We start from the raw sequence: 25,820 nt of genomic DNA, 5'->3' as shown, positions 1-25,820 counted from the left end.
CAGTGATAAAATCATTGATTAAAAATGTTTTTCCTGCCAAAGACCTGACATTTAATAAAGCTAGTTTAAGTTTGTTAAACACACTATCAGTCATGTTTTTTGTAATAAGCTGTGGCTGACATGGAATCACTGCTAAATTAGATAAACTCACACAAACGTTTGAGCGCTTCCTGTTTCTAACATGATTTACCGCTCTTAATCTATTTCCTATCAACACAGATATCGGCAAAGCTACTGGCAGGCAGGGCCCCGGCATTTCCTGGAAAGAGTTGAGAGTGCCATACGCCCTTGAGCCTGGACCCAGCAGATATCAGTTTGCAGATTGTTTTGGTTTGGATGATTGTGGTAGGCATGGTGATGAAGCCGGGGGAGATGGTGCGCGTCTCTGCTTTGGTGATTTTGGTGGGCGTCGTTGAGGGGCGGGGGTAAAGGACATGCTGCCAGCCCTGCGTATCGCCTTAGTTTGGTCTTTGAAATCCAGGAAGGAATCGGTGCCAACCCTCTGTATCTCCTTCATGTGTTCAACGATCTCCAGGATGGTGGGCGTGGGTGAAAGGGTGAACGGAGTATCCTCAAAGGCGTTGACAGGGGGGGGGGTGACGGGCGGTGGGGACTCCTCCGTGTGTTTCATAGGTCTCCCATAATCAGAACATTCCTCAGGCGGGTGCAGTGATACTTCTTCAGGGTTTTCTGCGCGATGTGTTGTGTCTATCTCCTGTTTTGATTCCTCTTGCCGCTTGTCCTTGGCAGAGGGAACAGATTGATGACGCAGGCAGTTGAATATGTTAGAGATAAACAATTTCACTCCTGACTTGTTCAGGCAAACTCCATTTGCCTTGAAAAGATGTCTGCGGTCCCAGAAAAAGTTAAAATTGTCAATAAAATGCACAGAATGGTCAGTACAGGCAGTTGAAAGCCAGGTGTTCAGTGCAAACAATCTTCTGAATCTCTCCACTCCTCTTCTGACTGGCGGTAGAGGGCCACTGATGAACACCTCTGCATTTAGAGAGCTGGCAGTTTCCAACAGACATTTAAAGTCTTCTTTCAGCACTTCTGACTGTTGTTTCACAACATCATTTGTTCCAATGTGTAGTACCACATTCTTCACAGTCGGATGTTCAGCCCCAATATGCAGGATCTTCTCAGCCAAGTCAGAGACCGTATTCTTGGGAAAACAGAGTACTTTGATGTTGTTCTTACTACACAGACCTTTTACATCTCTTACAGCAGAGTCACCCACAATCAGAGTTTCAGGCCCAGTCGTTAGCTTTCCCTCTAGTCTTTTACTTTTGGAGTAGCTATTGGTCCTTACCCTGCTGTGTGAAGAGGACGGGTTATCCAGGTCATCAGAAAGGGATCTCCGGTTCTCGGTCAGCGGAGCGTATCTGTTCTGGATTGGCACACTTGGTGGTTTAGGAGGATTTTTTGTAATTCTCCCTTTAGCAGCTGTCCACGGCTGTTTAGGGGTTGAAGAGGCGCTCTTCCTGGGTGATAACAATGCAGGCCAGCCGGTCGCATCACATATTTCTGAGTGTTGGGCTCTGCCTGTTATCCGTCCTCCCAAATCCCATGGAAATGATTTACTCTTAGGCTTTGCACCCAGAGAGTTCCAGGGAGGACTACCACTTGTAGATTTATTACCCGGTACACAGCCCTCCTGTTCCTTGGAATCCTTGTAGCTGCTAACTAGCTGTGAGTTAGCATATCCTTTTCCACTATTTTGCAACACTGGTAAAGTGGTGTCATTCCCACAACATAGTCCATTCACTTCCACGTTAACTTCCAACCGTTGCATTTTCATTTCCAGCACAACTATCTTCTGTAGAAGTTTGTGGAAGTCATCTGTAGAGAACGGAGGCATTTTTCTACCAACTAGCTTAAGCTAAATAGCATGCAGTAGCCTACCAGGCTTTAGCTGTTGCTAGGCCACGCTACTGTAAGACTGGGGTCGTCGTAAAAATGTTGAAATATGGCTGAAAACCTCCGTCTATTTACGAAGATGAACTGTCCCAGTGATAGGTTAATGTCCAGGAGCCGCTGCTCGAAGTTTTCAGAGAATAAGAATAGGAAAATCAGCATAAAAAGTAAGCAGAGGCAGGAGCAAGCAGAAAAGCGTCTGCACTGTAAGAAAGATAAGCAGTCAAGCATTTAATCCAAAAGGTAAAAATAAAAGAGGCAATGATCAAAAAATGTACTGACTTGAAGTAACGAAAAACAACCAACTAAGTTGGCGGAAAACTACTAGAGAAGCAACAAAAAAACAACCAACTAGGTGGGTACAAATGCTAAGCAGCTAGAACAATAGCTTACGTCAGAAGAGAAACATGGAGCACTTTCTGCTATACAGACAAGACGAACTGGCACTGACCAAGGAAACAGCACAGACTAAATACACAGGTGAGGAGTGATCATTAGGGACAGCTGAGGCTCATTGAGGCCAGGCAGGAGATTAACAGGGAGTGAAAATACACAAGTGAGGGAGTGAGGCGATCAGCCAGGACCAGGATGTGACATGAGCAGCCCCTATTTAATACAGTGTATGGAGCAGACATACCAATACCTGCTAATTAGTGCTAACAGTGCTAACATAAATAAAATAATACTAGAATTTAACTTACTGGAAAACACAGACTTCTTGGACGGTCTGTTAGTACGATACATCCCAATGGTCGTAATGTAGGCTCAATAACAACTTGAAAATAGTCTCAGCAACACGCACGTGATACGGGCCCCCAGAACAGTATCCGCGGGAGGAACAGAATCCTAACTACTGAAACCTTGTTGCTCATCCAGTTGACTCCTGACTCTTTGACGGCGGAGAGGGAATATATATATACAGATATCAGTGCAAAATGGATATGTTTGGTTCACTAAAAGCATGAGCACATTCATGCACAACGCTACAGAGTAAGACTTCTTCGTTGCTATACCTACATTGTTCTCATAGCAGGAGAAAGAGAGAGGGTGGTCTCTTCTCATACTATGGTATACTAGTGGGTCTTGACCTCTATGGTCTTGACACACTGGGGAGGGGACACATATTTAGGCTGGGATTTAGTTTTTGTTGTTACATTTTTTGGGGCAGTTTTTTTTATAAATTACATTTAAATGTTATGATTGCCACATTCTATTAAAAAAAAGTATTTGGAATGCTTACAATTTAGCATTGCACTTCCACAAACTTGACACATTGGTAACTGCTGGACAGTAAGACCTCACATTGTGTTTTTAAATTGCAGATTTTTTTCCGTATTAATTTTCAGTCTAAGGACTCAAGCCTAAATGAATGTAAGACTGTGGACATCACCAGGATTATTTTCTCAGACTTTGCGAAGCCCACTCATAGAGACAAGACATTGAACAAACCAGAGTACAAAATGTTGACAGAACTCATATTTTAATAATTCTTAACAAGTATAGGTATGGATTTACACTCAGTTCATAACTTTGTTTTTTATGCTTTGTATTTTTGTACATATTCTGTGCGTGCAAGGCAAAGATAAACAAGACTCTAGAAAATAACTTCTTTCCAAGTATGAGAAACTGAACTGAGGTCTGCTCTTACAAAACACACACCATCCTCCACAGCCACCTGAGTTTGATAGAATAAATATACTCCTGTTGCTATCTCACACTATCTCTGATCATATATTGGTCATATCTGGTCTCTTATGAAATGATAGATATGGTGATTATTACATGTGCGTGTCTAATGTAATGACCCTAAAATGTCACATATTGATGTGATTCAACAGAAACATGCAGAGCTTTAGTGTCCCATATGTACATTTCAAGATACTAAAAGGCTGATAGTAGAAAATAAATAACACTTAACAAGGCAGGATTTATTTTTCCCACATCGATGGCATGATGAGATTGTTAGAAATATTGTAAGGGAAATGGATTTGACATTGTTTTCAATGTGTACAATTCTTTGAGAAAATAACATTGGGTTTTTTCCTTTATTTGTCAATTCCTTTTTCAAGATGTTGGTTAACTGGGATGTTTTGTTATATAAACATCAATGTTTTATGTTTCTTAATCCTAGTCTGGTCCCAAACCTCCAAATTGCCAACCTCATTTGAAAATAAACTGATCGATTCAAGTCTGGTGCTGTACTGCTGATGATGTGAGCCAGTTTAGCCTTTTATAAGCTTAACTTCAATAATCATAACTGAAGTAATCATCCCACTGTCAGGCTCTGAACCTGGTGACGAGTGTGGATGAAACTGAAACAACTAGTGGGACTCTTAGTAATGTACTGAATGAGAACATTTAACTAGAGGCATTCCCACAAAACAAACCGGTGCCATGCTCTTCTACCTGTTGGTTTAGAAATACTTGAATGTAGCTGTTTGCCCCTGTAGCACATGAGGAACTGGTATTGAGGGTTAGTGTATTGCTGTTGTCTTCCTGGATAGTCTTATTGAATGGGGCGGCTGCAGTTAAGGAGGTAGAGCGGGATGTCCACTAGATCTGCGATACTTTGAATCTGCATGTCTAATGGCGCATTTCCACTGCAGGGCCTCGCAAGGCTTAGTACGGTATAGTTAGGCCTTGGTAGGCCAGGCTCACGTTATGCTGCGTTTCCATTACAGTTTAGGAACTGGGGCAGTAACTATAGTAACGCAGTGTAGGCGGAGCCGTGACGTTATCTTCAATGCTAAACACAACACCAACATCAGCCGTTAGCCCTCAGAGCTCACAGCTCCTCATATCTGTTCAGAATCTAGACAAAAGTGAAACAAGTCCAAACCACAGACTGCCTGTGTCATGGCGAATACAGTCGCTGGTTTATTTGTATAGGCTGTTGTTGTGAGTGTGGACGGTCGGATGGGCGGTCGGAGCATATACAACGTTAGCGTATTGGTCTCCATTCAGAAAACACGCATTCTAAAAGGTTGTTCGCCTGCCGTCTGTCTGCAGACTTGTCAAAGCATTCATTCATGGTTGTTACTAACCGGTATCAGTATGATGTTACTTCGGCATCATTTTGAAACGTGTATTACAATTAAATCACGGTCAAATATGTTCATTTTGTTGTAGTTGCCAGCGATTCTCTCACTAGTTTAGCAGACTCAGCCCGGCTGTTGGCCCTGAAAGAACCTCGATTTTGGAGAGCCAGAAAACTGTGAAAAAGTACCCGCTAGCCGAAACTACGCCGAGTGGAAACACAACCAAAAACGGGCACAGCACGCTTAAACCGCACTGTCTTTGGGCAAGACACCCGACCCCGATTCCCTCAATCAATGACTGTGAGTGAATAAGCCTTAGATACATGATGAGCAGTTTGGCACCCTGCGAGGCAGACCTGCAGTGTATTCACTGACTAACTAATTGTCAGTGTGCACTATTGAGTGGCGCAGGAATGAGTTGTAAAGCCCGGAATGAGTTAGCATTGTAGCACTTCATGTTCCCTGGTCTAGAACTCAACGTTTTTTGAAGGCGTTCTCAATTAGATGCCTGCAATAAGGTCTGTGGTTAACACCAGCTGAAGAGATTGACGGTTGATAACATGTGACTAAATGAGACTACCAAATGTTATCACACCAAATGTTAGCCGCCTTTAGCTTAGCTGAAAATCATAAAAGTGCTGTTAATATGTGGAGATGATCCTGCTGAACAAAATGTGTTAGCATCATAAACGTGTGTTTGCCACAGATCTCATGTTTGTAACATTCCAATGGAAAAATCCCACTGCTTTGTGTCGAGGGAGCCATGGCGATGCTAACTTCTAAAGCTAAACAGCTATAGACAAAAACAAAAGCAGAGGATTACGAGGGGAAAAGTAGAGTTCAAAACATCATGCAGTAAAAATGTGAGATACCACAAATGCCCAATTCTAAAAAATGTACGCAAATGAGGGCCATATACGACCAAAGTCCAATGGATAGAATATGTCCAACTAGTTCAAGAGCCTTTTTCCTTGAACCCGTTCATCTTCGGGAAAAAAATATCAACAAGGAAAAGTGAAGAGATATACTCTTTTAATTGTACACCGTGTGCCTTTAAATCCCTTATTAAATAAAATGATAACATGTGAAATAAGTGAGTCTTTGACATGATGTGTTAATGAGCCACACTCAGACGTTCTGTTCAACTAGCCATCCTTGTGCGGAGATCACACAATAAAGATATCTCAACCACACACTCCTGTCAGTTCCTCATTCAGCTGATGTTGTCTGTGTCCCATTTCAGACCCGACCTCCTTGGAAGGACTCAGATGACTCTTAAAGGTTTCCTCAGACGGCATGGAAAGTGAGTTTACGGGCGATCAGTTGCCTTCTTAATGCAAACATGCAATGGATGCAGATTCCCCCTGATGATGCATACTAAAACAGCTGCCCTAATCAACGTAGAGATGCTGCCCTCAGCACAGCAGGCCTGGGGCTTGGGAACCACGTGGTCACTGGTCCAAGCTATAACATATACGTGGCTTGGACTAGTAGCTGGGGATGAGCCAGTTCACCTCCTGGATACTGCCGGATGTCTTTGAGCAAAGCACCAAACCCCCGACAGCTCCAGGGTGCTGAACTGCTGCAGCCCAGTGCTCTAACAGCTGGTCATCAATTGCATTCATTTGTGCACGTGTGTATTTCATGGCCTGCTGTGTGAAGGTCCTGTTTTGTCATTTAGTTTGTCCGCTTTTTAATGTGTTGGGTGTTTGCCCACTGGACGCTTTGTGCAGTGTGTTATCCACCTCAAACGGACGGTACAGCGACTGTGCAGACGTTCGCTTTAAGATGGCAACAAAACATGCACCACATGTAGGTGTTCTACCTATGCTGTAAACTGTATTATCTCTTCGATTTACACACGACATCTACTGCACGTCTGGCCGTCCTGGGAGAGGGATCCCTCCTCTGCTGCTCTCCCTGAGGTTTCTCCCATGTTCCCTTTAAACTGGGTTTTCTCCGGAAGTGTTTCCTTGTACGATGTGAGGGTCTAAGGACAGAGGGTCTAAGGACAGAGGGTCTAAGGACAGAGGGTCTAAGGACAGAGGGTCTAAGGACAGAGGGTGTCGTATTGTCATACTGATATTCTGTACACACTGTGAAGTCCACTGAGACAAATGTAACATGTGTGATATTGGGCTATATAACTAAACATTGATTGACTGATTGACTGACCAACCATGTGCACTAAACTAGAGCCTGTATCCACATAGCGCCTTTTCTGAACACGAGCATCTTTTTCTCAATTGATCCAAATGAGGAGTGAGCCCATGCCATCACATCACAACCATGAGAATAGACCAGGGTCTTCTTTTGATGCTCCAAATGCTTTGAGATGAAAATATAAAATCTTTTCAGAAAGCGCTGGTGACATCGCGGTAGAAATCTCCAGCTAGCAAAACAAAGACACACAGCATAGTTTGAGCAGAGCAGGTGAGTGTTGTGCTCTACCCATATTTGGATCTAGTTGTGACAAGTATACAAAGTGTGAGAGGAAGAATCCTCCAGTTGTTGCTAATGGTGAAAACAATTGGCAAACAAATAAAAAGTAGCCGAAATATTTAATAAAATGAAAAGGGGCGATGCTAGCCTGTCACGCAACAGCACCGTCGTGAAGACGTGGAGACGCTGTGTGGACACAGGGTATTGGGTCTGAGACTTTCAAAGAGAGCACCCGGACACGGGACACAGCCGCTTTCTACAGGGGGTACAACATTCATGCTGTTCTCAGACCCTCTTATATCCTGCTCTCAGTGACATCACAGCCCCCCTCTCTGCCCACGTGCGTCTTATGTCCGTGCTTGTGTTATTCGGACAGAGGGGGCTCAGTTCTTTGGTCTGCTGCCTTCACTGTGTGCTGTTTAGAGAGCTCCTCCTGTGTGCTGGTCCTCCCCTCCTCTGGGGGGGGGGCTGTGCCAGGACTTTTCTTCTTGAGGGACAGGGGGCTAACTCGTGGGTTTTCTTGGGATTCAGATATAGCTGAGATTGTGCCGGGGGTCTTTTCTTGGGAGGGTGGGGACAGTAGCCGTTTTTCTAGAGTTTGAGGGAAACGGGGGCTGGGGCTCTTCTGCTCAGACGGGGGGGTTACAGGGGGCTTTTGGAGGCCGTGGGTCAGCCTCTCCAGGACGGGTGGGGGTCTGTCGGAGGCTGCCGTTGGACTGAAGAGTCGGGCTGCTGATGCTTCTGTGGAGGAGGGACACGCTGAGCCTGAGGGAGGGGGCTTAGTTTCAGCTCCACAGCCCATCCTGCCTCGCTCTGCCTTCAGCTCCTCTTCATCCTGGACAGTCTTCCTCTTCTCTTCTCGTTTCCCTGCGTGGCCGGCTGCATGGACGAAGAGCAGATAGACAGATATAAGCACTGGAAGAAATGCTGCTCCAAGAAAGAGTACAGAAATAATGAAAACACACCGTTTTTGTTTATCGTTTTTCACTTATTATAAGAACAATATCTGCCAATAGAACAAGTGAAAATCTGCTTGGAAAGATTTCCTGAAATAAGATATTCCTGATATTTAGATAAGTTGCATCCTGTAATTAGCTGGGGAAAGGATTTTGAACTATATTGGACCCGGATCAGGAGATGTTGTGTAAGCCAGAAATGCTTTTCCGTTTTCTGGTGATTTACCAATACATGAATACCAAGTAAGATATATCTTTTTTTTAAACAAGAGGATAAATCTTTTACAAATACCACACTAGCTTAAAAACCTTGTGACATGTTTCATCTGAGCTACAACTCAAAATAAGATGTTTTTAAATAGATGCATTGTTTAAAATCATAGACCCTATATCTCACTGCATTGTTACTTCTTAAGTTATTATGTCCATCTATTATAAAGACATATTCTGACTAGAGATTAGACAAATATACTTTGCAAGATGTGGGCTTTCTGCAGTGAGAACGTGTTTCAACAGAAAGAAAGAAGCAACATGTCTCTTATGTTAAGAGAGATGCAGAGTTCAGTGATGAGCATGGACCCTCCTCTCACCCTCCTGAGCTCTCTGTGCTTCCTCCACACAGGGAGGGTCTTCAGTGCAGGGGGGCAGGTCTCCTCTGGAGCCGCGGAAACGGATAGGAGACCTCTGCAGCACCGCCTTCAGCTCTGAGAGACATGGAGACAGCAGAGTTTAACTTTAATCATGACCGTGTGTAATAACGATAAAAGCCAAGTACACAAGTCAAGTAGTGTATCAGTATTTATGTATAAACAAAAGTAAAGTGAAATGTCAGTTTGCATCAGGGTTCTCCACGAGGGAGCAGGGTGATGCTGAATCCTTATCAGCTGTTCTGTTCACAGCTTTAAAGGAGAGCACATTTAACATGTATGCAATATAAAGCTCGAGGGAGCGGCTTCACCCCTGGCCTTTTTAGGAATCGGCTTGAGAATGTTCCAGACAATTGTTATTCACTGCTGACGAAGGCCTTCATCGGAAAGGAGAATTTCAAGAGCCAGACAATTCTATCATGTTCTGGTTTCTGCTGAATCGATAACCTCGCTGTTGCTCCTTTAGTTTCCAAAGCCTCACCTTGCGTCATGGCCAGAGTGTCCTCGTGGACGGACACAGCTCTGCGTTTCAGAACGGGCTTCAAGTGTTGCCGTGTCTTAGGAAGACTCTCTGAAAGTGAATAAACAAATCAGCTTTTCTTCAGCTACTAAATGTAAAACATACTAACATGTGGTAGACCACACAAACATATTAACACGGTTTAATATTGTTATAATTATCTGCTACTTCACTCCCTAAGACTGTAACAAATGTTGGGAGACTCTTACATTTTAATTATGTTATACCTGGTACTTTTTTCAATGCTCACTAACTTCATAATGCTGCTACTTTTTGATTATACCTTGTCTTTGTAACTTTACTTTTAATCCATACCAATCCACCTCTAATATGAAGGAGGATGTGGTTTCTGTGAGGAGTCAGACGTACCGTCGGTCACTGACTGGGCTTTCTCCGAGCGCTCCTGTGTGCCGGGCCCCCTCCAGGCTGACGGAGCAGAGGGGAGCAGCTCCTTCCTGGGGGGCAGAGCGGAGGCTGCACCCGGGGGCCGCTCCTGGCTGCCGTTCTGGAGAAGAAGATCAGAGGATGAAACTCAGCGAGCCGTGACACAAACAATAATAATAATAATAATACATTACATTTATAAAGCGCTTTTCCTGGGGCTCAAAGCGCTTACAAGAAAGTAAAACAAAAATAACAACAAAAGTAGAAAGTGCTAAGCTATGAGGAATAAGGGCAAGGGGTTAGTGGATTAGGAGTTGAAGGCAAGAGTGAAAAGGTGAGTTTTGAGGGATTGTTTGAATGATGTTATGGCGCGTTTCCACTGCAGGCCTCGCTCGGTTTGGTTAGAGAGGCCCGGCTCACTTTAATGCTGCGCTTCCATTACAGTTTAGGAACTGGGGCAGTTACTATAGTAACGCAGTGTAGGCGGAGCCGTGGCGTCATCTTCAATGAGCCCCAGAAAAACAACACAGCCGTTAGCTCTTAGCACTCGGAGCTCACAGCTCCTCGTATCTGTTCAGAAACTAGACAAAAGTTAAACAAGTACAAACCACAGACTGCCTGTGTCATGGAGAATACAGTCGCTGCTTTATTTATGTCTGTAGGCCGTTGTTGTGAGTGTGGACGGTCGGAGCATATATAACGTTAGCTTAGCCAAGCTACATTTAGAAAGCACGCATTTTAAAAGGTTTTTCACCTGCCGTCTGTCTGCAGACTTGTCATCATTAATTCATGGTTGTTACTATCCGATATCAGTATGTTTTTACTTCGGCATCATTTTGAAACGTGTATTACAATTAAATCACGGTCAAATATGTTCATCTTGTTGTAGTTGTAGCCCCCTTGCCAGCGATTCTCTCTAGTTTAGCATACTCAGCCCGACTCAGCCTGGTTGTTCTTGGCCCTAGAACCACGATTTGATGGGGCCAGAAAAACTGTGAATTAGGACCCGCTAGCCGGTACCAGGCCAAGTGGAAACGCAACCAAAACCGGGCCCCGCACGGCTCGGCACGCTTAAAGCGAGCTCCGCGCTGCAGTGGAAACGCGCCATTAGAGTGTAGGCGGATCTGACGTGGCTGGGGAGGGGGTTCCAGAGTGTGGGGGAGGCTGCTGCGAAGGTGTGTGTGCTGACTGACTGAGCATGGAGGCAGGGAATGCATGTTGCAATATGGAAATCAAAAGTAGTTTGTGGTGATACACCTAGCTCAGAAGTCTAAACGGCCGTTGTGGAACAAATCCTTACTTCAGTTGTAGTTTGTGCTACTGTTGATTTGTATTGTGTTTTTTGTCTTTCTAATATTCAGTTCACCCTCAATGATATATAATGGGAAGAAATGTATCAAATATACCTCAAATGTGTTCATTTTCTATCTTTCTTTCTTAAGTGTATTCAACAAATATAGTTTTTTTCTCTATATGTATTTATTGAATGTAACTTCTTTATGAAAGCAGTGCATGGTTTGTATCCCCCTCCTCCTGGCAACCTCCTCTCATGTTTTTTCTTCTTAGAGCTTTTCAGCAGTTGTCTTTCTTAACGTTGCATTGATATTTTGTTTTGCTTATGCTGAAGCTTTTCATAATCCAACACATGCCGTCTTCTTTTCTTTCTTTTACTTTCTACCCTTCAGAGCATTCTTCAGTGCACCATTTTAACCCATATTTTACAGGTGCTTTTCACAGAAATGTGATGTACCCTGCAGTATTTTCTTCTAATTTATTGTATCTTCATCATAATAAAGTACATTTTCCTTAGTTTGAAAAAAAACAAACATATCTCCTCATTCTCTATTGGTTACTGAACTGTCTGCATTTTGTAGTGGGGAGTGGCTCCTTATTTTCAACTAAAGTAACAGACAGAGAATCAGCACTTTGGAAACAAGGCTGAAACAGGGGATTGTGGGTAATGCTGCAATGATCTGTTTGGTGTTTCAGCCAATCAGAGACTTTGTTTGTATATATCTGAGACCTATAACATATTGATGAAAAACAGTATACTAGGGGACCTTTAATCTTGTGGCCTCCATACATCAGCATACCCTAATTTGAAATCACAATTCAAATGGAATGCTGCTAAATTATAATAGTTAACCTTTCTATTTATATGACTTATTATATTAATAAACTAAAGAACCAAGTTATCTAACTATAAAAAATACTCTGAAAGAACTGAAACGTTGACTACATTTAATGTATTATGTCAACAGATTTCCCATAACTGTATTAGGTTAGACAAAAGCAATAATATTAGGTTTAAATACAAAATAATAGGTTCAACTTAATAGTATTGCTTTAAACTAACCTAATACAATTATGTGTAACCTGTTGACACATTTAATTCAATACATTTAATTAGAGTCAATGTTTAATTCTTTCAGTGTAACAAGTTCCTGCTTCAAAGCATTTCCTCCGTGTTGTTATCAGTTTCAAGTTATCATAAGAGGTACATATTAACAAGGCATTGCCATGACACTCTTGCTGCTGGGTTCCCTCTGAAGTTCCTGACTGACTGAAGTGTTACCTGTGCTGTAGTATCGCTCAGCCGGCCGTCATGGATGTGTCTGAGCTGCACCCTCCCTGCTGAGCTGCTGGGGGGGGGGAGCGGAGGAGGGACGGGTTGCCCCCCCGGCAGGAGAGGCCGGGGTGGGGAGGGGAGGCTTGGCTGCCACGGCAGGTTTAGGTGGCAGGGGGCCGACTGGGTGCTCGTGAACGGTGGGTTTTGGGTGAATAGGGGGGTCCGGTCTGATGGGGTCCAGCGCTCTCATTGGATGTCTGGGGTCAGCTGGAAACAAGGTGCAGAGACAGTGAGTAGAAGACAGTGTGTGAATGATGCAGGGATGATTGTTGTAGGCCGACCCGGAAGTTAGCATTGCATGGGATACCTTAACAAAAAGCAACAAGATTTCCTTTTGCTTTAGAAAAAGTGCAGAAATTAAGCTCTGTGGCAAACACACTTTTGATACTCACATGTTCTTTTCAGCAGGATAATCTCCACATATTAACACCACTTTATAGTAGCTGAATTATTAATGCAATTGAAAGAAGTAAGTTGCTAACGTTAGGCTATAAAGGAACTACATCACTGTTGCACTTCAGGTCAACATCGCTATGCTAAAGGCGGCTAATGTTTGGCGTGATGACATTTAGTAGTCTCATTTAGTCACTTGTTAGCAACTGCTGTTATTATAATGTTTTAACTCCAGACATACACCAGTGGGGTATTTGCCAATATACAGTATATCAGCCGTAGAACCAAACATGAATATCTCTTCATCCTAAAATGGCGGTGGCTAGCAAGCTGCTAACTGAGAATACTAAAATCCATCATTCCTGTCACTACCCGATCTGCCGCCCTGCCCTATCGGTAGTGCGCATGTGCGAGATGGTCCGCCATATTGGACAACTACATACGGCAACTCTAATAGGACACTTGACACAGTGGCGTTTGGCAAAGCACAAAAAGAAAACTCGGAGAGATGAGTTATTATTATTACAACGTGACTTCACTATTATTTAACAACTCTTTGGGGTTCTTTTATTTGGGGTTAAGTACATTGTCAGAATAAGTGAGAAATGGATGCAAAAAGAGTTGTTAAATAATAGTGAAGTCACGTTGTAATAACAATAACTCATCTCTCTCGTTCAGATTAATATTGTCAGGTTTTTTGAGTGTTCTTTTTCTGCTTTGCCAAACGCCACTGTGTCAAGTGTCCTATTAGAGTTGCCGTATGTAGTTGTCCAATATGGCGGACCATCTCGCACATGCGCACTGCAGATAGGGCAGGGCGGCAGATCGGGTAGTGACAATGTCAAACATTAGCCACCTTTAGCTTAGCGCTGATGACATGTCACATCACCACCTTATATTATCTTTGGATTTTTGGCAATTGAATTTACGCTTCATAAATTAATCACCAACAGTGACACCAGCAAAGCCCCCCCACACCATCTGATTCAAAATGCTGCGGCTCGTGTACTAACCAGAGTTAGGAAAAGGGACCACATTACTCCTGTTCTGGCTGCCTTACACTGGCTCCCTATAGAACACAGGATAGAATTTAAAATTCTTCTTCTCGCCTTCAAAGCCCTTAATGGGCAGGCGCCATCTTACCTTAAAGAACTCATTATACCCTACTGTCCTACTAGGGCATTGCGTTCCAAGAATGCAGGGTTGTTGGTTGTTCCTAGAGTCTCTAAAAGTACAATGGGAGCCAGAGCCTTTTCTTATCAAGCTCCACATTTGTGGAATCAGCTTCCAGTTTGTGTTCGGGCGGCAGACACCCTATCCGTTTTTAAGAGTGCGCTTAAGACCTTCCTTTTTGATAAAGCTTATAGTTAGGGCTGATTAGATTCAGCCCCTAGTTTTGCTGATATAGGCTTAGTTTGTGGGGGGACATCTTACTTCTTCCTTCTCTCTGTCTATACCTGTGTACTCTCATGTTCCGATTAACCCAGCTTCCCCACATTTCTTTCTTGTTGGTGTCTATATACGCCGGGATCCGGAGTCATGGATGATCCTGCGGTCCTGTGTCCTGGATCGCGAGCCCTGGATCTTGAGTCGTGGCTGTGGTCCTGGATCATAGGTCCTGGATGGATATCCTCGTGGATTCATCTTCCTATTATACACACATGCATTTCCAAACATTTGGACTACCTATGTTGCAAATGTATTATCTTTTCAATTTACACACGGCATCTATTGCACGTCTGTTCTTCCTGGGAGAGGGATCCCTCCTCTGCTGCTCTCCCTGAGGTTTCTCCCATTTTTCCCTTTAAACTGTGGGTTTTCTCCGGAGGTTTTTCCTTGTACGATGTGAGGGTCTAAGGACAGAGGGTCTAAGGACAGAGGGTCTAAGGACAGAGGGTCTGAGGACAGAGGGTGTCGTATTGTCATACTGATATTCTGTACACACTGTGAAGACCACTGAGACAAATGTAACATTTGTTATATTGGGCTACTGTATATAAATAAAGATTGATTGATTGATTGATTGATTGATTGATTGATTGATTGATTGATTGATTGATTGATTGATTGACAGTCATTATATAATGTGACATATTTCGATAGAGCAGGTCACATATGTAACAAAAAAATTCTAAATATGATATTTGGCCTCAAATCATCTGAGGCCTGGCACCCCCCCTGCGATCTCCCAAGGGGGACGCGCCCCGCAGGTTGGGAACCACTGATTTAAAGTGATGTTTAAAACTCAGTTAATGGGGCTCATTCACTGGCGCTTCCACAAACAACAACCAACATAATTATCACATTCAGATGAAGTACATTATTCAAGTTTACATTAACTTTGGATAATAACACGGGAGAAATATTTTCCTCTCTCTCCTGACAGCATGTCAGTATCTCTTAAAGCTCACTGATCCAGTAATGAGTGACCCGACAGTGAAGAATAAATATATGTATAACTAGTTTAGCTTGTTCCAGAGGTAGATAAAATAGCTATGTGTGTTAGGTCTAACTCTTAGTGTGTGTGTTGCTCCGCTCACCGGTCCGTCACAGCGGGCGGAGCTGCAGGATTTCTGCTTCACACACGTTGCATACCGCTATTTTACTGTCATTTTCGGACACCTTAAAATACTGCCAGACCGGTGAAGCCATTTTGGCGAGCTTGCTTTGCTGCGCACAGAGAAAAGGGTCATGTATTTTACGTCATCATTTTACGTCATGCGATCGGCTCTCGCGATCGGCTCTCGCGATCGGCATTTTTAGAGAGCAGCGATCGATCGGCAGGGAGTGAGTATCGGCCGATATCGATCGGCGGCCGATCGATCGAAGCATCCCTAATTACAACAGTAGTCAAATAGGGCTTTCCACTGTGCACTAACCCTAACTCTGCACAACACAACTGATGGTCTCAAACACATTAAGAAGGAAAGTCATTCCACAAATGGACTCTTGACAAGACACACGTGTTAATTGAAAACCATTCCAGGTGACGACCTCATGAAGCTGATGAGAGAAGCCAAGAGTGTGCAAAGCTGTCATCAAGGCAAAAGGGGGCTACTCTGAAAAATCTAAAATATAAATCATATTCTGGATTTTTTAACACTTTTTTGTTAACTAAATAATTCCATGTGTTCTTTTAGTTTTGATGTCTTCAGTAATAATTTACAATGTAGAAAATTATTAAAATAAATAAAAACCTTCGAATGAGCAGGTGTGTCCAAATATCATAAACAAGTGTTTGCCACTGAGCCTTTTTTTCTGCAATATTCCGTAATTCAATGTTAAATCTCATTGCTATTTGTCGAGGGAACCAGGGAGATGCCAACTTCTTGATACCTGATGACGTGGACATGGTTCTGGGCTTCATGTATGTGGGAGGAGGTACAGGCTTGTCCAGGATAGCACCTGAGGGACAGAGACAGCAGGTCCCAGTAAGACTGAGGGTCACATGTAATGAATACAACAGGAACACCGGGCTCCACTGAAGCCTTTTTAATGAAGTGACACAGCAGTAAGTGATCTGCTGCTCTGTTCTCATCAGCAGGAGCTTCACTGAAGGTGCAGCAGCAACATTACTGCTGGCAATATATTACATTAATTAGTTCCCAAATGAAATCTATCTACGGTGGTCGACAATTGGCTTCAACGGCCCAGAATAATCCTATTAGGTGAAGACTTTTCTTCCTTTGCGTGTGTTTTGTCAGATTAGTGTTTTTTATTTGCTTAATTTTTTGAAACTGTGGTGCATTTCTCCTTATGGGAGTGTTTTGGGCCTTTGTAATGCGTTTAACTGTCTGCCACTGTAGAATCACTTCAAATGTTACACTTTTCAACACGACTTTGCAAGTTTAAATACTGAAGATTGTAAAATGATTAGTATTATTTTTTTGTGTTTAAAGATTTGAATAGAAATGCACTCTCACCTTCAGAGTTGGTCTTTCTCAGCTCCTCGTCTTTATTCTAGACACATATTAAAATACATTATTAAACTACTCAACACAGGATCCAGAATGTATGATGGATAAGCAGTCCTCGTTAAATAAATGCGCCACACATATATAAAATCCCTCTAAAACACACACACACAAATCCTACCTGACTGGTCTTGGTGTCAGCAGGTGGAGTTTTGGCCACGCCCATTCTGTGCAGCATCACCTGAAGCCTCTGTTCAAAACTCGACGTGCTCTCAGACGCATGTTTCTGAAAGGCCATCCATAGACATTTAGAATAATAAAAAATGCATTTTTGTATGTTACTGTCAGTGCTGTGGTATTCTTTACCATAATCAATCAAATAATCAATCATCATAAATGTGGACCAAACTGATAAACACATACTTACAGAATACTTCATCTGACAGAATCTGATCTAACACTCAATGATTACAGTTGTCTCGCATTCTGGTAACAACTGAAGTTGCTGCAGGACTTCTGAGTGTCTCCATCTCTTAAAGGATCAGATGCAGCTTCTTGTTACATCTCTTAGCTTTGAACTCTGACAGTCTGATCAAGATGAAGAGTCTGTTCAGACCTCAGGATAGACTTTAGGACAGTATCTGTGCTTTTACATGTTGTTGTCCTTTTACTACTAACAAGTAGTACCAATACAATAATCTTCAGCCTATGCACCTCACTACAGCAGTGCAGGAATAATATTGCTGTTGATAAATTATAACTATTTGTATAACCAAGTCAAAGAGAAGAAATATACATGTACATTTTACAAAGCAGTTTCTGGTTTTCCTTGAAAGCGGGTCAGTTCAGACTGACCTTACTGTGTGTGTCATCCTTGTCTTCAGGCTCTAACCCTGTCAGCAGGATGAGGCTCTGGCTCTTTCCCTCCCTCAGCGACCTCTTGGTCACCTTGAGTCTCCTCTCTCCAAACGGACTCCCTCCCAACATCTCCTTCATCTGCACCCCGCCCCTCTCCTGCTCCGTGAGACGGGAGGTGACCACAGGACTGGAGGGGGGGGCCTGGCAAGAGAGGAACTGCCTCTCCTGTCAGATTGGAAAGTGTGGCAGTGGTGAGGTCGGGGCTTGTGGCGGTGTTTGGGAAAGAGGGGAGTGGTGTCACTGGAAGGCGTCGTCGTGGTTAAAGTCTTGGCAGGCGCCATCGTTTCCCTTCGCATCGCCTGCAGGATGCTGGCCCGGGGCAGTGCGGTTCCTTCTGTGGTGGCGGCATCATTACAAACGTTAGCATCCTCCACTGACCTTGCCCCTCTCCCCTTGTCCCTGTCCCCTCTCACCGCTCTTTGGCCTCGCGGAGGGGTTCGGATGGAGGTCTGCGATAGAGGTCCTTTTGACCTTCACCCCCTCTCCTCCTCCCTCTCCCCCATCCTGCCTTGGGGGCTTCGGCCGCCTCGAGCCCTCTTGAAGGCAAAGAAGTCGCCAAACTTTTTCTTGAATGTTTTTGGGTGGGAAGTGTGGTGGTAGGGGTGACAGAAGAGGGGGGTGCGGGGGGAGTTGAGGATGTAGAGAGGAGGGGTACATCATTGGATGTAAAGCATGTGTCAGTGGATGGGACAGAGGGAGAGGTGACAGAGGTGCTGGGGGAGATGGTGATATTGTCAGACGAAGAGGAAAAGGGGGTTGAGGCTGAGGGAGTGGAGCTTGAGTCTGGGGGAGTGGCTGGGGCAGGGATTGACTCCTCCCACCGGCCTTTTCTGCAGCAGAGACAGCAGAAAGAGCAACAGACAAGAAGAGACACTCAGTACTACCACTACTGCTACAGGAGTCAGGACACATGCTCAGTTCAGGTGCACAACACAACAAGAAGGGTCATGCAGATGGCCCACAGAGCAAAGATATCCGTCAGAGAGCGACCACACTGACACACACCATGATCCAGAGCACCATATCTAACGACTCTTGGAAGGATTACCATTACATTTGGTTTGGATATTGGAGTGGTGCAGGAATGAGTTATTAAGTTTCTTGAGTTCTTCTATTTTTGGTTGGCCTTGTCTAGAAGTCAACATTTCTTTTGAAACTAAGTTTTGGTTGGATGCCTGAAACAAGATCTCTGGTTAACATAAGCTGAAGAGATTGTGTTCAACAACATAAAATACGTCAGTAATCGTGAATTTCCAAAATGTCTATGTGTCGTAAAAAGAGTGGTTGCTAACAAGGGACTAAATAAGACTACTAAATGTCTCACGCTAAACATTAGCCGCCTTTAGCTTAGCGGTTGTGATGCGCCATCATGTATTTTCATTTTTTAGCCTAACGTTAGCATTTTACTTCTGTCAATAGCATTTATGCTTCAAAGATCATAACATTGGTGTTAATCTGTGAAGATTATCCCGCTGAACAACGGGTAAGTAATATACAATAAGTACATGAAAAACATAAATACCGCACTAATAAATGGCCAAACTTCTATGTGTCATAAAAGCGGCAGTTAGCAGTTAGCTAGCAAATGACTAAATGGGGAAAACTAAACGTCATCAAGCCGACATTAGCCGTCTTTAGTTTAGTCATGGTGACGTGAAGTCATGTACTGTAGTTCCTTAATAGCTTAACGTTAGCTTTTTACTTCTGGCTATTACATTTAATCTTCAAAAAATGAAAGTGGTGTTAATATTGTGAGTATATAATGCTGAACAAGACTTGTAAGTATCATAAACGTGTGTTTGACATGGATCTTTTTCTATTCCAAAATCTATGAAAAAAATGTTGGATGCTAACTTCCGGGCTAATATTTTTGAACTACTGTGGTTGCCTCCTGAGATTTCGTCTAGCATTATTGTCAGGTCCAAATCAAGTACTTTTTTAATCCATCGATGATGAACAGATATGCTTTCATCTCAGGAACTGCTGCAGTGTATTGGGCTGGAACAGTTTTTAGGCTTCCACTCTTTTTTTCTCCACTCACAGCCCAGATGGGGCTACAGAGCTGTGATTCAGCAGTTGTGTGGAGGAACAGCTGTGGTGGACGGCAGCTGCTGATGGATGCTTTTGCTTTATGGCTGGTGTCGACGAAGGGTGAAAATGAAAACATATGGACGCCAACAGAGGGCAGTCAGAGATGATTCCATTCAAATTACTTTGCATGTCTTCAACTTTACAAAGACATGAAGTACAATTTGAGTGTAAGTTGTGTTGGATGCATAACCCAGGTCAGGTCAACCTGCTTTAGCCAACATGAGGTTACCAACTCCCTTCATGTACAATCACCATCATGTGATTGCAGTCACTAATATATGATGGGTTGTGTGATCCATTCTTCTTTCACTGATGAAGAATGTGAAATATTGTTGGTAGTCCAGGAAATGATTTTCCCCTTTTTTCCGTGTCAAACAGAACGATTTTGAAAGCAATGTATTTCTATTGGTAGTATGTTTCGTGCCTGCACCACGTCTTTTTAATATTGAGTAAGAAAATGTTTTTATGAACCACACAGCTTCCGGTCTTCCAAGACCCGACTGGAAGCTGTGTGGTTCATAAAAACATTTTCTTACTCAATATTAAGCCACGATTATTGTTTTTATTTTAAATTGTATAATGTCTGACTTTTTTTGCTGTCCGCGAGGAAAAGAAATGGGGCTCAGAGCCTCAGAATACTGAAATCAGTATTTTTTAAATCTTTTTTTCCTTCTAATTTGTTATTCTCTTCTAAATAAAACACTTTTATTTACTCAACAATAACACACAATTATCCTTGTTTTTATTTATTTGTTTAATTCTATAATATCGCGCTTTTTTGCCGTCCGTCAGGAACTGAATTTCAAAATAAAGTCACCGGAAACAGACATAGGTGATACACACCCACTGAACTGATTACCCAAGATCCTCAGCTATGGTTGAAGCTCGGTGATTGGATGTTTTGGCCGCAATGCACGTTGGGATATGGTGTTTATGCGATATGAAATCCGAATTTTTTTTTTTTTTAACTAAAAAAAATACTTTATTCCGAGTGTACTTGCTTTTCTCTTTGAAAGTCATCACATAACGGCATTGTAATAAACTGTTCGGCTGCATTACATATTACAGATCCGCCGTAGTTCTTTATTTATAAAGCCCTGATTAGAAGACTTCTCGACAAACTGGAAGAACTGCCACCGAAACTGAATACGTGATGTGGATCATAAATATATCAGCAATTAAACAACATCTTCAATTTCTCTTCACACAATACGTCTCCTTGCAGTATCAACACTAATTCGGCTGACTTTTATATTTGATCCAATTGGTAGATAGGTAGCGGTGCATAGCTGATAGACAGGGACTTTTTAAAGATATTACTGATTTTCTTTGAATTAAAGAATGTAAAGAGTTGAGAGAATAGTCAGGGGTTTTGGGTGATGGGAGACACATCTATGGATTCAGAATTTCAATAGCTTACTATTAAATGACGGATATACCTTTCTGTCTGTGATGTTTTACAAATCAGATATTAATGTGTAGCAGTAAAACATGTCAAATAATATAGCAATATCCTGTACAATTATGTGAAAACATGAATAAAACTACACATCTTCAGATGTTATACATACATAAGTGTCCTACACTAATAATAGAAAGTATAATTTGTTGTGTTAACACTTTAAACTTGACAGTGTTTTAACCCGCACTGCCTAGTGGTTAAAGCACGTTATTTAATTTTGTTGTTGAATATGTTATATTTGATGAAAAAAATATTAAGAGTACATACATAGGGGGAAAGTAGAATGTCAATGATAGAAATATAGAATATAAAAAAGTCAAGAAGATACTGTAAGTGATCTCTACAATAAAACAGTTTAGTGCCGGATATACAAAGATATTAATAGGAGGATGTGCAAAACCAATTCACCTTTACTAAAACATTAAAGAATACTTTAGATTAAGGTCTTCCTTTAAAAAAGAAAAAGCTTTGGGGGTATCTATCTACAGATAAATATTAAGCCTGACAAAGTACTTAACGTCTAATATATTGCTTTCCTGCAATGTTAACTATGTTGAAGCACTTATTTTAACTGATATTATACAGTTGCAAGAAAAAGTGAACCCTTTGGAATTACCTGGATTTCTGAATAAGTTGGTCATAAAATGTGTTCTGATCTTCATCTAAGTCACAACAACAGACAAACACAGTCTGCTTAAACTAATACCACACAAACAATTATATGTTTTCATGTTTTTATTGAACACACCATGTGAACATTCACAGTGCAGGGTGGAACAAGTATGTGAACCCCGAGGCTAAAGACTTCTTCAAGAGCTACTTGGAGTCAGGAGTCAGCCGACCTGGAGTCCCATCAAGGAGACGAGATTGGAGGTGTTGGTTAAAGCTGCCCTGCCCTATAAAAAATACACACCAGTTTTGAATTTGCTATTCTTAAGAAGCATTGCCAGATGTGAACCATGCCTCGCTCAGAAGAGCTCTCAGAAGACCTACGATTAAGAACTGTCGACTTGCATAAAGCTGGAAAGGGTTCCAGAAGTATCTCTGAAAGCCTTGATGGTCATCAGTCCACGGTAAGACACATTGTCTATAAATGGAGAAGGTTCAGCACTGTTGCTACTCTCCCTAGGAGTGGCCGTCCTGTAAAGATGACTGCTAGAGCACAGCGCAGAATGCTCAATGAGGTGAAGAAGAATCCTAGAGAGTCAGCGAGAGACTTAAAGAACTCTCTGGCACATGCTAACATCTCTGTTGACGAATCTACGATACGTAAACCACTGAACAAGAATGGAGTTCATGGGAGGACACCACGGAGGAAGCCACTGCTGTCCAGAAAAAACATTGCTGCACGTTTGAAGTTTGCAAAAGAGCACCTGGATGTTCCACAGCACTACTGGCAACATGTTCTGTGGACAGATGAAACCAAAGTTGAGTTGTTTGGAAGGAACACACAACGCTATGTGTGGAGAATCCAAAGGGTTCACATACTTTTTCTTGCAACTGTACATATTAATTATACATGACAGTTTAATGGTGGAGGTACACACATATTGATAGATGTATTTTAATGCACTGTTGAGGAACCTGCGACCCAAGTTTTTCATCATTGCTTAACTACACCTTAGTTGTGTATATGATATGTCAATAAACCTTGGAAAATCTTGAAATCTTGAAAGGGATGTGCAAAATAGCAATTATATACAGTCTTTAATTAACTATTAGTAGAGAATAACGAGTAATGAATATGCTTTACAGGGATCTGCAGATAAATGACGGACCACTATTGCGGTAAGCATGTTGTAACTTCCGGTTGTTGTTGTCACCTCCGGGTATCCTGTGTGCCTGTTCTGCTGCTGATAGCTTATTATCTTAACTTAATCGATCGTTTTAACTGCCTGACGTTGTAATCACACGTTACTACAGCTTAAGCACTCACAACTCTCCTTCTCTTAGTGACTGTAACTCCACAGTTGCCTACACTTTTTTCGGGTTTGCTAACGGTAGCTACTTTAGCTTGATAGCTAGCCATGGCTCTTTCCCCACCCTCGGGTGCTATTTCCTGCTCTACCTGTCTCATGTTTGGTTACTTCCCTACCTCCTTTACTGGTACATGTGTTAAATGTAGTATAGGTGTTAGGTTGGAGGCGGGAATCATAGCCATAGAAGCCCGGCTCCGCATCTTAGAAAGTAACTCAGCTACAGTAAAGCCCATGTTAGCCGGTGCGGACCGGCAAAAGGTAGCTCCTCTTAGCCGTCCCCCGGCAACTCCCGAGCAGCAGGGAGGCTGGGTGACTGTTCAGAAGGGGCATAACGCGAAACCCGCAGGTCCCTACCAACCCGTTCACGTATCTAACAGATATTCCCCACTCAGCGAGACACCCGCTGAGAAGCCAACTCTGGTTATTGGTAGCTCTATTATGAGATACGTGAATTTAGAGACCGAAGCCTCCACAGTCACATGCATTCCGGGGGCCAGAGTGGGCGACATTGAGGCGCATCTTAAACTGCTGGCTAAAAATAAACGTAAATACAGTAGGATTGTTATTCATGTCGGTGGTAATGATGCTCGTTTACGCCAATCAGAATGCACCAAACTTAATGTGGAGTCGGTGTGTAGTTATGCTAAAACAATGTCGGACACCGTAATCTTCTCTGGTCCCCTCCCCAATCTGATCAATGATGACATGTATAGCCGCATGTCATCATTTCAGCGCTGGTTGTCTTGGTGGTGCCCAGCAAACAATGTGGGCTTCGTAAATAATTGGACAGCCTTCTGGGGAAAACCTGGTCTGATTAAGAGAGACGGCATTCATCCTACTTTGGAAGGTGCAGATCTCATTTCGGCAAACATTTCAGGCAGTGGCGGCCGGCCCATAGGGGCGCTAGGGGCGCCGCCCCACCTCTTCCCAAATGAAAAAAAGATATATTTAAAACAAAAAAAAAGATTTTTTTTTTATTTCTATTTTTAATGAACAAGGTAAATATTATATAATTGGTATCAGTAAGATGTATAATCTACAATAAAATATTGTTTAAAATTGTTTTACGATGTCTAAATTGACTGATAAGTCAGTTTCCTGCCTGGCCTTGCCCGTGTATCATTACCCTCTCTCTCTCGTCGTCTGGGCGCTAAGAAAGGAGCCCTCAACCAGTGCAGCAGCAGCCACTAGCAGCTAACTGTTGCTATCTTTAAACTATGCCGACAAAATATAATTTCAGCCAATCTGCGTCGTCAAATCTGATGGTCACAGGGCGCCTACAAACAGGAAGCTGTCATTCACTCTGGAAGCTATCATTACCAGCTAATCAAAACTCCGTTTCTTGACATAAAAATGGAATTAGGGATTATCAATACTTTTTTCAAAATGACAGACACATTGGATTAACCTATGGATTAACCTTCAGCCCCGTTTTTCTCATTTTTGATCAGAATAACAGCAAAAGGTGAGCATATCTCCGTGTTTTGCTACCTAAAGCTACGTTGTGTGATGTCTGTATTTGCTTCCCCTGTCGCGAGTTCTGATCGCTCAGTGAAGATACTTATATTTCTAGAATCTGTGGAATCTCAGCTTGTTAGCATAAGCTTGTTTGTGCATATCCAATACGTATATCGATTGATTTATATCTAGAGTGTGTTAGCATTTTTTCCGCTCAGGGCTCATTTAGACGCTTCTTGTGAGACTTGTGTTTTGTTTCGGTAAACATGGTTCATATCATCAGTTAGCTGAGTTTCTTCCTGTTAAATGAGCACGACACATGAATAGTTTATTACATTTTAAGAAGCCCTGAGACACAGTTTCGTGAGAACACCCACATGTTCCCAAAGCCCCGGTGTTCTGCAGTTTGTGTGGGCTTACTGTACTGTTGCACAGTTTATGCTTTGTGGACTTAATCCATGACAAATTGGAGTTGAGACGTGCCATAGAACATGTTGCGAAACACAATAGCCAGCTTGTGTAGTTCTAGTTAATTTTATTGAATTTGTCAATGTCGGGGCTGGACCCGTTTGAGTCCAGTTTTGGATAGTCTGCCGTGGTTTCATTCCATTTCCTAGAGCTGTTTGATGCTCGGCGTAACCTTGACACACTGCCACTCCAACATCCAATCATAGAGCTTGAAGATTAATCACAGGGTTTGTCAAGCAAAAGGGACTGTAGTCCCAAACGATAGCTGAGGATTATGGGTAGTGTAGTGTCTTCGGCCATAAACTCTGAAAAAACTATTTGTTTCTCCGAATCGAAGGGGGAAAACACAAAAGCATTGTACACAATTTAAACCAATCAATGTTGTGTAATTAACAAGGATAAACTGATGTTTTTAGTGGATGAATATTGCAGATTACTATGCAAACTTCGAGACCGGAAATACTGTTTTCACCCCAAGCTGTTGCCTGGCAACGCAATTCTGTTGATAGTTATTTCATATCGCATTAACACCATATCCCAACATGCATTGCGGCTAAAACATCCAATTACCGAGCTTCAACCATAGCTGAGGATCTTGGGTAAT

The 25,820-nt window shown here is 42.6% G+C and overlaps 1 protein-coding gene across 1 annotated transcript in view; it reads right to left on the bottom strand.

Annotated features, from left to right (window-relative positions):
- Positions 1-3,409: 3,409 nt before the first annotated feature.
- Positions 3,410-25,820, bottom strand: part of carmil2 (capping protein regulator and myosin 1 linker 2) — a 98,868-nt gene continuing 76,457 nt past the window's right edge. The window contains 15 exon segments of the mRNA XM_034086008.2: positions 3,410-8,276; positions 8,944-9,057; positions 9,482-9,571; positions 9,890-10,025; positions 12,480-12,557; positions 12,559-12,740; positions 16,263-16,331; positions 16,850-16,886; positions 17,022-17,126; positions 17,696-17,896; positions 17,898-17,987; positions 17,989-18,163; positions 18,165-18,271; positions 18,274-18,336; positions 18,339-18,588. Coding sequence (XP_033941899.1) covers positions 7,762-8,276; positions 8,944-9,057; positions 9,482-9,571; positions 9,890-10,025; positions 12,480-12,557; positions 12,559-12,740; positions 16,263-16,331; positions 16,850-16,886; positions 17,022-17,126; positions 17,696-17,896; positions 17,898-17,987; positions 17,989-18,163; positions 18,165-18,271; positions 18,274-18,336; positions 18,339-18,588 — 2,212 coding nt within the window. The 3' untranslated portion in view covers positions 3,410-7,761.

This window comes from Pseudochaenichthys georgianus, chromosome 6 (assembly GCF_902827115.2).
Source record: "Pseudochaenichthys georgianus chromosome 6, fPseGeo1.2, whole genome shotgun sequence".
Lineage (NCBI taxonomy): Eukaryota > Metazoa > Chordata > Actinopteri > Perciformes > Channichthyidae > Pseudochaenichthys > Pseudochaenichthys georgianus.
Note: the sequence above shows the minus strand (reverse complement) of the source record. Positions and strands in the feature narration are given on the sequence as shown.